Source organism: Zalophus californianus, chromosome 7, assembly GCF_009762305.2.
Source record: "Zalophus californianus isolate mZalCal1 chromosome 7, mZalCal1.pri.v2, whole genome shotgun sequence".
Lineage (NCBI taxonomy): Eukaryota > Metazoa > Chordata > Mammalia > Carnivora > Otariidae > Zalophus > Zalophus californianus.
In genome coordinates, this window is record NC_045601.1 from 63,219,628 (window position 1) to 63,231,389 (window position 11,762).

An 11,762-nucleotide genomic window follows, 5' to 3' on the forward strand; every position below is an offset into this window, starting at 1 on the left:
GGAGATACTCAAGTTTTAATGAAGCAGTTATAGATCTAGGCAGTATGATTTAAGATTCCAGTTCCACTATTTAATAAGCCTTGGTATTTCCTTCCAAATGTTGAATTTACAGTCAAACCACCGTTGTGAGAAACATCAGTGGTACATAAGTATCATATCTGTGAACTATTCAAAAAGGCTGATGAAATTAAATTGGCCTGCATTTTCCCCAATAATAGTTTCAAGGCAGGTAAGGATTCTCAGCAGAACAATGACCTAAGGAATGTGAGCCAAGGAATAAGAATTAGAAATAAGAGACAAAAGGAATATGAACAAAATCTGTCACCCATGGGGCTCATCATTTTTTTTCTTCGTGTATTTCTAGAAAGGTTCCAGAAGGTTAATCTATTAACCACTTAAAAAATATATTTTCCTAGTTTGTAATTATAATTAAGTTACTTTTCTATTAAATGCTGACCTTTCTTGCTGCTTGAATTTCAGTTTTAATTGTCATCAGAAGTCACTTAGAATATTCTCCTTTGAAACAGACCCTTGCTGACATTTAATTTCTCAGTATTTGTGGGGAAAAGTAACATGAAGGCAAATAAATCCTTGTGCTTATTAATCTAATTTTTTAAATGTCCATGGAAGAACTAAATGTTCCTTGAACATTAGAAAAATTCTTCTCTTTTGTAGTAAATATTCTGGTTGGAATTAGAAATATATTGGGAATGGAACAGTGTTATAAATAGAACACTGCTTATAGTTCATATTTAAAATGTGCACACAGTATTTTTTCCCTTTAGCTTTATTGCATATAGGTTTTAAGTTAGATATACTTTGAAAATAAGTGAAATTTTGATTCAGTGAGGATTTTCTTCTTTATAAAAATAACTTCAAATAAGTTGAAGCTACCCCATCCACTCCACTTGATTGTTGGCATATTTTCTTCTGGTTAGTTTGTTCAAAGCTTCCTTTTACTACTCTACCTACAGATAAACCAAAAAATAACAGAATCCAGCAAAAAAAAAAAAAAGTAGACATTTTTATAGTAGTATAAATTTATCTCTGGACTGTTCTTTTTAGTTGTACAGCAGGGGCAGAGTTGTACAGAAGAGGGAGAAACAGATTCTCCACTGAGCAGGGAGCCCAATGCGGGGCTCAATCCCAGGACCCTGAGATCATGACCTGAGCCGAAGGCCGATGCTTAACCGACTGAGCCACCCAGGCGCCCGGTTATTGCATTTTAAGCATCCCTGTAGTATACAGCTTTGTGTTGGGGCTGGTAGGTTTAAAGAAGGTAGGCTCTAGCCTACATCCTCAAGGACTTTTATACAGGAAACAGGTGACACACTAATAAAGATCAGTATTGATTTAATGTGAAAAAAAACCTCTGTAAAAACCAGAAGTAAATAAGGAAAATATATTTTGCACTCTTATTTGAACACTAGAGAGGAAATCCTTTTTGTCAGTTTGGTGTCTCTTCCTCTGTTTATGTGTCCATACATGTGTGTGTACAAGTACATATAGTGTACAGACTTATACACACATCTGTGTACATCTGTCATAGGGGGACTGTGTTGTATGTCATTCTGTAAGGTTTTTTTCCCCCCCTCAGTGTATGATGAATAATGTCTGGTATCACTATTATAAATTAGCTTAATGTTTGTGATTATTATTTTATAATCCACTTCCACCTATCTTGTTTAATTCTCAAAACCACCCTGTAGTGTGGACACTGTAAGGAAAGAAAATTACAGCCTTGTCTGGCTTGGGTATCAGGGTTGATGTTAGCCTCATAAATGAGTTTGGAGGTGTTCCTTTCTCTTTGGTTTTTGGGCAGAGTTTGAGAAAGATTGGTGCTAATTCTTTAAATGTTTGGTAGAATTTACCAGAGAAGTCATAGTCCTGGGCTAAAAAGTCCTGGACTTTAATTTGTTGGGAGGTTTTTGATTACTCATTCATGAGTAATCATTATTGGTCTGTTTAGGTGTTCTGTTACTTTATCAATCAGCCTTCATAAGTTGTATGTTTCTAAGGAATTTATCCTTTTCTTCTAAGTTACCTAATTTGTTGGCATGTAATTGTTTAGTTTCCTCATCCTTAAAGTGGGAATTTTAATAGTAATAATCTCATAGAGATGCTGGGAAATTTTAAAAAGCTAATTTATATTCAAAAAGCTAAAGACTTTCTTTGACATTATCCTTCCTAACAAAACTCAGGAGAAAAGAATTTATTCTCTTTAAGAATACCACAGATGAAGTTTGAAGAGAGGGTCAATGCAGCAGGAATAGGAGCTATGGGAATGTGAGCCACTTGCTCATGTTACCTAGCTGTGCCCTTGGGATCTGCCAGGCCTGATTTCATATATACTACTTTTGCTTATGGTTGAAGTGCTCTGTGCACACCCAGCTTTATGGCTTCAGAAGGTCAGTCAACCCCAAATTCATGTGGAGTGCTCTTGTTGGCATAGCTTTGTTCTAAAATCTTAAAGGTCCGTGTTGTGATTCACCTATAGCAGGCCTGTCAGATGCCGTACAGAATCCCTATCTGTCACAGAGACGTGAAACACCAGGGAATCTGGGTTGTATAACCCAAGTGGCAGAGTGGCTGCCATGGCAGCCCACTCAAACCTGGCAGATTTTCAAGCTACTTGATGGATGGGTTAGAATAACATACCCATATAAGGTATATGATGCCTTCAAAATTCAAAGAAGCCTACTAAGAGGTGGGCTTATTTTTTAGTGATAGGGAGAGCCAGCTATCACCTTAGAAGAGATATTTTGACATAGTACAAGACTCCTAGAAAATGTACAAAGATGGCAGGCCTTTGAAGTTTTGTAGGAATCTTCCCCACCCTCAAGCACATATGTTTCTCACCAAGGTTTGTAGAACAGGTGCTAGTTACGGTTCACTCAGCGTGTAATGGAAAGCATGGCATTTTGTGGAATGGAGAGACAAGTGGGGTCCCTGGGGACTAGATTATGACAATGTGCTGGAGAGTTGATAGCTTTGGGATAGGACAGTAGGATGCCAGCTGGAGGCAGACTGCTCAGGTGTTCTTTGCTAACACATATATAGAAAAAAAAATAACAATTTGCCAGATCAATAGCTGTGTGCCAGATGCCGGGGAATGTGTTGATTTACTACAGCAGTGAAGTCACATCTGCTACAGCATCTGCTCTCTACAAAATCCATCTGTTTTCTGTAAGGCCAAACAGGCAAGTTGAATGTGGATGTGCTAGGAACGATCACCTTCATCCTCCAAGTCCTCGATGGTGATCCTAATTTCTGCAGTCTCTGCAGAAATGAAGTGTTTTTGACTATTTTCAGAGGTAGAGAGAGCACTAAGAGTTTGTACTTGATCTTATTTATTTATTTGTTTATTTATTTTTTAAACCTTTTAGCCCTTACACATCAAGGAACCAGTGAGGGAATCTTCCCATTGCTATGTCTGTTCCAACTCCATATTTCAGAAAATAATGATGGCATGAGTTCTGGGATGAGTGGGAGTTGGAACTGAGCCCAAACTCCATTAATCACATGATTTCCCTAAGCCTCTACTCTGAATGGTGCAACATGGTACCATTTTGGGTCTTCAGGAATGAGTGTCAGTTCAGAGCCATATTTGACAATCCCACAAAATTCTGATTATTTCCTCTTCCCCAGTGTATAGTCATTCTGGCAATTGGCTGCAGGTTTTTTGAGGAAGACTGGGAGGAAGACTTATAGTACAGATTGTTGGCTGTGTAGCAAGGTCCTTCCTCAAGGGGACCTGGCTTCCTTTTACTCAAGGGACGCTAGGTCTGTGGACTGGCTCAAGTTTGGGAATTGATTGAGGGGCTGCTACTTTCTATTTTATAGCCTTGATGCTTATAAATATCAAGCAGGACTTGATAAGCTTCTAATTATTTCTCTCTTAGAGTCACCATGATCAGACATCCACAGGATTAGACTTTGGTTTAGTTTTCAGAAACCTCATCTCTGGGGCTCTAGCAGATAGAAGTTTCTTCCACAGTGGTTACTGAAACTTTTTGGTTTTTCACTAATCCTTGAGTCTGGAATTTAAAGTTCTCCATTTACTTTTTTCCTTTTTCTAGAAATGCAAATTCTGGGACCCACCCCAGGCTACAGAATTAGTGACTCAGGTTGGGATTCAGCAATCTGTAGCTTAACAGATGCTCCAGGTGATTCTTATGAACCCTCACCTTAGAGAACCACTGATACAGAGCACTTTCAGAATTCTGAGAGAAAATTATTTTCATTGGATAATTCTAAACCAAGACAATTAAGGGACAGAATAATGACTTAATTAAAACATACAGGGACTCAAAAGTTACCTCCATTGTATTCTTCCTTTGAAAGCAATTGGACAAACAGTTCTTGGGAAAGAAGGAAGTAAACAAAGGAGGCAGTGAAGTGGAAGACAAAGGGCCTAGGAAATGTGGAAGCCAAGAGCCAGCAGCAGAAAGGAGGATTTCCAGGATGGTGGTAAAGGGATGTCTCAGGCTACCTTCTGGGTAGCAGACCCAGAAAGTAACTGCTCTAGGGACGCCTGGGTGGCTCAGTCGTGAAGCATCTGCCTTCGGCTCAAGTTATGATCCCAGGGTCCTGGGATCGAGTCCTGCATTGGGCTCCTTGCTCAGTGAGGAGCCTGCTTCTCCCTCTCCCACTGCTGCTCCCCTTGCCTGTGCGCTCTCTCTCTCTCTCTCTCTGACAAAAAAAAAAAAAAAAAAAAACAACTTAAAAAAAAAAAAGTAACTGCTCCAGGGAAGGTTAGGAGGACAAAAACTATGACTCTACGATAAAAATGTAGTTGATAAATTTGACCTTTCAAAATAAAATACTTGTAGGTATAAAATCTATCTTGTGGACCAGGTAAAAAAAATGATTGATGGTTATTTTTAAAAATTGAAAATAAGAATAAGTAAATTGGAAATCCAAAATTTATACATGATAGGAAAATATTCTCTTGGCTTATCAGCAAGTGTTAACATTAATGTCTGTTGTAATTCAAATTTTCAAATAAGATTTTGGTAGTATGAAGGGAGGAGAAATAAGTTGGAGGCACTGTGACATCTAAATGCTCATCTATCCTAATAGGAAGTCGAGATTTAACATATAATATTGATAATCAAAAGTAGCAATTTCTTCATATTATTTAGATACATAAAGAATAAGTACTTGAAAGACCTTTAAAATAATTAAAAATGGCTACTTCAGAAAATGTTAATGGATTGGTGAAGGGTGGTACAGGGTTTGACTGTCATTTAAAAAACCATTTGATTATTTTAGGGGTTCCTGAGCGGCTCAGTTGGTTAAGCGTTCAGCTCTTGGTTTTAGCTTAGGTCATGATCTCTCAGGGTCATGAGATCGAGTTCTGATTTGGGTTCCATGCTCAGTGGGGAGTCTGCTGGAGATTGCTCTCTCCCTCTCCATCTGCCCCTCCCTCGCTTGTGTGCACATATTCTCTCTCTCTCAAATAAATAAATCTTTAAAAAAAATCATGATTATTTAAAAAATTATGTGCATATATTATATAAATAAATATTAAAATGAGTAAAGAAGAAATTCCCTGATCTCACAAGACATAGTACAAATGAATTTAATTTTCCAAATGTGTATCGGGCTGTGTGTAAAGCATAGTAGTCATAGGGAACTATGAGATTAAAGGAGAATATAATCTTTGCAGAGAATAAAACAAGTATCTAAAGCACTGCAGTAGCAGGTAAGACTAGAGAATACTACAACCTCCACTGCCCATTCTAGCCACTGACACCCCAGTAATTGTGACATTCTGGCACAGTCCAAACATGAAACACTTTTCTCATATCATTAACCTAGTTACCCCAGTTTCTGTGTTTGTTCCTGCAGATGCCTTAAGAAAAGGGAAAGAATCATAAATCCAATTACTTCTGCCATAACTCAGTGAGTTTTACGTGGGCACATACATGTGGGGTGTGTATATATACATGTATGCACACATTCACACAGAATTTTAAGTTTTCTGATTTCAAAAATGTAAGAGTTTCCACCAAATAGCAAATAAAGACTGGTCTAGATTAGATTTAGCATTAGGACTGTTAAGCAGATATTATCAAACTAAGCTAATTTTCTAGTTCTCACATTGCATTTCCTTTGGAAATGCAAACTGTATTTTATTTTTTTGGAAATGCAAATTTTGACTATAAAACTTTTATTTAGTCTAATATAAATTTCAAAAGAAACTTCAGGTCACAATAGTATTTGATGAGAAGTCCTGGAGGAAAGATCTTTTAACATAGTTACTGTGAGCATTCAAAGCACTGCTTTGGTTATTATGCTTCCCAGTAAGAAAAGGAAGAAGGCCAGAGAATATTTACATTTACATTGTGGTGAGCTCGGAGTATAATGAATGAAGAACACCGTATATACCAGGGCAAAGGCATTAAGTCCATGCATGCTGTGTTCCTTGATATTATAAATTCTGGTTCTTTTCCCTAATGTTTAATTACAAAATTGCCTTTGCTTAATTCCTTTGTAGATTCTCTATATATTAGAGAAATTGGCCGTTTATATTTAATAGGTACAGAAAAGCTGAATAGAAGCTCTGTGTGCATGGGTTAGACTTGAGAGTGGATGGGCTTCAGTATACAAGGTGATTGGGCACCAAACTAGCATTTTTCTTGGGGTACCATCAAATGTTAGGATCTAGAAATTTTTCCTCTAGGGCTTTTTAGTTACTGGAATACACGAATATCTTAGCCCTGCATGGGTAGCATATGTCAGGCTGCTGGCACTTTGGGAACAGGGTAGAGGAGAAGACTAAGTTCTCCTGTGGAATGTGCAGACATTCAGTCAATCTCCCTGTTTTCAGCCCTGCACTCATAGTCTCAAGTTTATGCTCATCAGATTCACCTGTGCCACAGACTTGGGCTGCTGGAATGGGCGTGTGTGCTTTCATGTGATTGCTCAGAGGAGGGGAGACCTGGGCGTGGAGTGGGACTCTCATGACCCTGGAGATAGATTTTCAGATAGTGTAACAGTTTTTAGTGCCACCTACACTTTCTGTGGGAACTGGTGCCTTCCAATTCAGAGCTGCCCCACAGGGTGTGTCAGCTGCTTCTAAGCATATTTTCCTGGAAGTAGTGAGGGTAAAGAGTTTTCTGTTCTGTTCAGTCAGCTACTCCATCTGCTTTTTGTCTTATGACACTTAAAAAAAAAATTCCCTATCTGTTGATGTGTTTTTCATTCATACCTTTTGTCCTTTGAGATTGTACATTTTGTTTAAAAAAATCCCTTTACTGTCATTTCAGTGTGATTTTGAGATGTAGGGTCTATGGTCAGTCTGCCCTTTAACCAGAAGTCTGAACTATTTGTTCATTGCTGTCTCTTTAGTGCCTGGCACATACTAGGTACTTAAGTAAATATTTGATGAGTGAATAATGGAATGAATTATAAGTTAGAAGTTTTTATGGTTGGGCGCCTGGGTGGCTCAGTTGGTTGGGCGACTGCCTTCGGCTCAGGTCATGATCCTGGAGTCCCGGGATCGGGTCCCACATCGGGCTCCCTGCTCAGCAGGAAGTTTGCTTCTCCCTCTGACCCTTTCCCCTCTCATGCTCTCTCTCTACCTCATTCTCTCTCTCAAATAAATAAATAAAATAAAATCTTTAAAAAAAAAATTCAAAAAAAAAAAGTTTTTATGGTAAAAGGGGGCTTTGATGGCAGAGAAATATTATGACTATATATGATTATATAAGAACCTAAAAAGCATCTTTTAAATTGTGGTTTTGTTTTTGTTCCTCAACACGGTTGAGGAAACCAAGTGTTTCAATGTGTGGCCATCAACAAAATGAAAAGGCAACCTGCTGAATGGGAGAAAATATTTAAAAATCATGTATCTGATAAGGAGTTAATATCCAAATTTATAAAGAACTCCTACAATTTCAATAGCAAAAAAACAAACTATCCTAACAAAAAGTGGGCAGAAGATCTGAATAGACACTTTCCCAAAGAAGACATACAGATGGCCAACAGGTAAATGAAAAGATGCTCAATATCACTTATCATCAGGGGAATGAAAATCAAAACTGGTGAGGTACCACCTCACACCTGTTAAATGGCTATTATCAAAAAGACAAGAAATAAGTATTAGTAAGGATGTGGAGAAAAAGGAACTGTCATACGTTGTTGGTGGAAATCCAAATTGGTGCAGCCGCTATAGAAACAGTATGGAAATTCCTCAAAAAATTAAAAATAGAATGCCATATATTCAGCAATTCCACTCTTGGGTATTTATCTGAAGAAAACAAAGACACTAACTCAGAAAGATATATGCACCCCCATGTTCATTGCAGCATTATTTACAATAGCCAAGATATGGAAACAACTTAAGTGTCCATTGATGCATGAATGGATAAAGAAATTGTGGTATATATACACAATGGAATATTCATAAAAAGAATGCAATCTTGCCATTTACAACAACATGGATGGACCTTGAGGCCATATACCAAGTGAAATAAGTGAGACAAAGACAAATACTGTATGATCTGTCTTATATGTGGACTCTAAAACAACAAGCAAAAAATAAGAAAAAGCCCAAGCTCATAGATACAAGAGAACAAGAGATTGGTGGTTGCCAGAGGTAGGGGCTGGAAATGGATGAAATGAGTGAAGGGGGTCCAAAGGTACAAACTTCCAGTTATAAACTAAATAAGTCATGGGGATAAAATGTATAGCATGGTGACTGTAGTTAATAATACTGTATTACATATATGAAAGTTATTAAGAGAGTAGATCTTAAAAATTCTCATCACAAGAAAAATATTTTTTTGTAACTGTGTGGTGATGGATGTGAACTAGACTTACTGTGGTGATCATTTCTCAATATATATAAATATCGAGTACGTTGTACAAATGAAACTAAATAAAGTTACAATGTCAATTATGTCTCAGTGAGAAAAAATAAATTATAAAGCATGTGCTACTTCAGGATGGAGATATGTTTGTTTTACTTGGTCAAGCACAATTAGAACTATTAGTTTAGGCTTAAGATACACATTTGCCTATTTATAATTTTTCTTTAGAGATAGACTTGTATTGAAACTGATTTATGTAGCAAGCAAAGTCTTTATTCTTATTTGTATGTATATTTAGATAATTTTATTTATTTATTTTTTATATTTAGGTGATTTTTTAAAGAGACTTATGGTGATTATGTTGCAAAGCTTTCCAGGTACCACTGCCCCCTTCCCATTGGACCTCTGTGGTTAATAAAGTTTGAGAATTACTGGATTACTGTGGCCTCTTGTTCAAGTATATTTTGCATTTCAAAGTGAACATGTGAAGATGGATGAAATCTAATAGGGATAAAGAACTTAAGCTATAAAAATGAGAGTAAATAGTAAAATGAATATTTTGATCAAACAGGTTAGTATTCTCCTTACTCATAAAGGCAGCTGTGGACAACAAAGAGGGGACTGTAGAGAGATAGAAATACAATAGACAGCCTGTGATTTGGCTAGAGTGCTGGATCTTGGGTCTTGCAAATGGGATGCCTCCACACTTCAAACCCCAGGAAATGAATAAGTGAACTTCTTTGCATTTTCCCCTAAAATTGATGACTTAATTCTAAGTTCAAATAATGAGCAAATTACAGTGTTGTTTTAAACCTCCATGCATTTATTTTCCCCCCAATCTTTGAGCTTTATTAAAGGCATCTGCTCATAAATCCAAAGAGAGGTCTTTCTAATTAAAGAGGTTGCCTCCCCAGTAAAGAAGGAAGAGGCCATGCCACAAAAGTGGTTTAGTAAGGTAGTAGATTAAGAAAGTCCCTTGTGGACTCGTGCGTGAGGCGAGCGGAGCCGGAGTCAAGACCAGAGGCCGAACTCGGGATCTGACAAGATCGCCGGGCTGCCCCGCAGGATTATCAAGGAAACCCAGCGTTTGCTGGCAGAACCAGTTCCTGGCATTAAAGCAGAACCAGATGAGAGCAACGCCCGTTATTTTCATGTGGTCATTGCTGGCCCCCAGGATTCCCCCTTTGAGGGAGGGACTTTTAAGCTTGAACTATTCCTACCAGAAGAATACCCGATGGCAGCCCCTAAAGTACGTTTCATGACCAAAATTTATCATCCTAATGTAGACAAGTTGGGAAGAATATGTTTAGATATTTTGAAAGATAAGTGGTCCCCAGCACTGCAGATCCGCACAGTTCTGCTATCGATCCAGGCTTTGTTAAGTGCTCCCAATCCAGATGATCCATTAGCAAATGATGTAGCGGAGCAGTGGAAGACCAACGAAGCCCAAGCCATAGAAACAGCTAGAGCATGGACTAGGCTATATGCCATGAATAATATTTAAAATCGATCTGATCATCAAGTTCTCCTGTTCTCCTGTTCTGCCAAGACTTCTTCCTTTTTTGTTTGCATTTAATGGACACAGTCTTAGAAACATTACAGAATAAAAGCCCAGACATCTTCAGTCCTTTGGTGATTAAATGCACATTAGCAAACCTATGTCTTGCCCTGATTCACTGTTGTAAAGCATGAGCAGAGGCTAGAAGTACCATCCGGATTGTTGTGAAACGTTTAAAAGCAGTGGCCCTTCTCTGCTTTTATTCATTTCCCCATCATGGTTTGAGTATAAAGCACTGTGAATGAAGGTAGTTGTCAGGGTTAGCTGCAGGGGTGTGGGTGTTTTTCTTTATTACTTTTTTTGAGGGGGAGAGGTAGTTTTATTTTAATTTTTTGGGCTCCTTTCCCCCCTTTTATGGTGATCTAATTGCATTGGTTAAAAGCAGCTAACCAGTTCTTTAGAATATGCTCTCTAGCCAAGTCTAACTTTATTTAGACGCTGTAGATGGACAAGCTTGATTGTTTGAACCAAAATGGGAACATTAAACAAACATCACAGCCCTCACTAATACCATTGTGACTTGCTGTCAAGTGTAGAATCCTTCCTTCAAGAAAAAGCTTGTGACCATTTTGTATGGCTTGTCTGGAAACTTCCGTAAATCTTATGTTTTAGTAAAATATTTTTTGTTATTCTAAAAAAAAGAAAGTCCCTTGTGGAAAATTCTAGGGTAAGAGAAAGGTGATAAACTGGAGCAAAGATAACCAGATATCTTTGGGGCACCTGGCTGGCTGAGTTGGTAGAGCATGCATGATCTCAAGAGTTGTGAGCCCCATGTAGGGTGTAGAGATTACTTAAAAATAAAGTCTTAAAAAAAAGATAACCAAATATTTTTGAAAGTTTTCTATAATAGATTCTCCACACCTGAATGTTTTTCTGGTTATCTTCTTTAGAATCCCCATCTTTGTTATTTGTTTGACATCTTTTATCAAGTTGCTAACATACAATCAAGTCGGTTTTAGGGAGAAGAAATTGAGAAGATAAAATATATAAATCAGAAATTAAAGGATGGAAGTGGGTGGGCATGGGAAAGAAGACAGAATATGAGAAGCAAAGAGAGCTTTAGAAAAAGAAAAACTCTTGAAAATATGACCAAGACTTTTTACATGTAATTTTTTTCTCCTCTTGAATAACTTCTCCAGTATGGTTGGTGTTGGGATTTCTGAGAAGAAACATGAAAAAATAGAAAGCCAGGAACTTGTTTCAGACCTTTATAGAAAATAACCTCGTACCTCCTTATATGGATGTTAGAGAACAAAAGTGTGTGATTATAATGCAATCAGTAGGAAACTGAGTTCAGTGTTTTTTGCCAAATAGTTTTGTGTTAATGTAAAACTGGAATATGAACCTGTACCAAAGAGTTATTAAGAAAAATATTAGTACTTTCA

At 37.6% G+C, this 11,762-nt stretch overlaps 2 protein-coding genes across 4 annotated transcripts in view; both read left to right on the forward strand.

The window, feature by feature from the left end:
• Window positions 1-11,762, forward strand: part of GPR63 (G protein-coupled receptor 63) — a 92,561-nt gene that overhangs the window by 74,636 nt on the left and 6,163 nt on the right. The gene's annotated exons all lie outside the window — the stretch shown is intronic.
• On the forward strand, window positions 4,422-10,966 carry LOC118357136 (ubiquitin-conjugating enzyme E2 N-like). Its single transcript, XM_035728332.1, has 2 exons — window positions 4,422-4,515; window positions 9,815-10,966. The coding sequence occupies exons 1-2, from the start codon at window positions 4,422-4,424 to the stop codon at window positions 10,321-10,323; spliced, it is 603 nt and encodes a 200-aa protein (XP_035584225.1). The 3' UTR covers window positions 10,324-10,966.

Excerpts from the sequence above, each read along its gene's own strand:
- LOC118357136 (XM_035728332.1), top strand. The coding sequence starts at position 4,422 with ATGTGGAAGCCAAGAGCCAGCAGCAGAAAGGAGGATTTCCAGGATGGT. Across the intron at positions 4,516-9,814 it reads CTGGGTAGCAGACCCAGAAA|GCGAGCGGAGCCGGAGTCAA; the intron begins GTAACTGCTCTA and ends CTCGTGCGTGAG.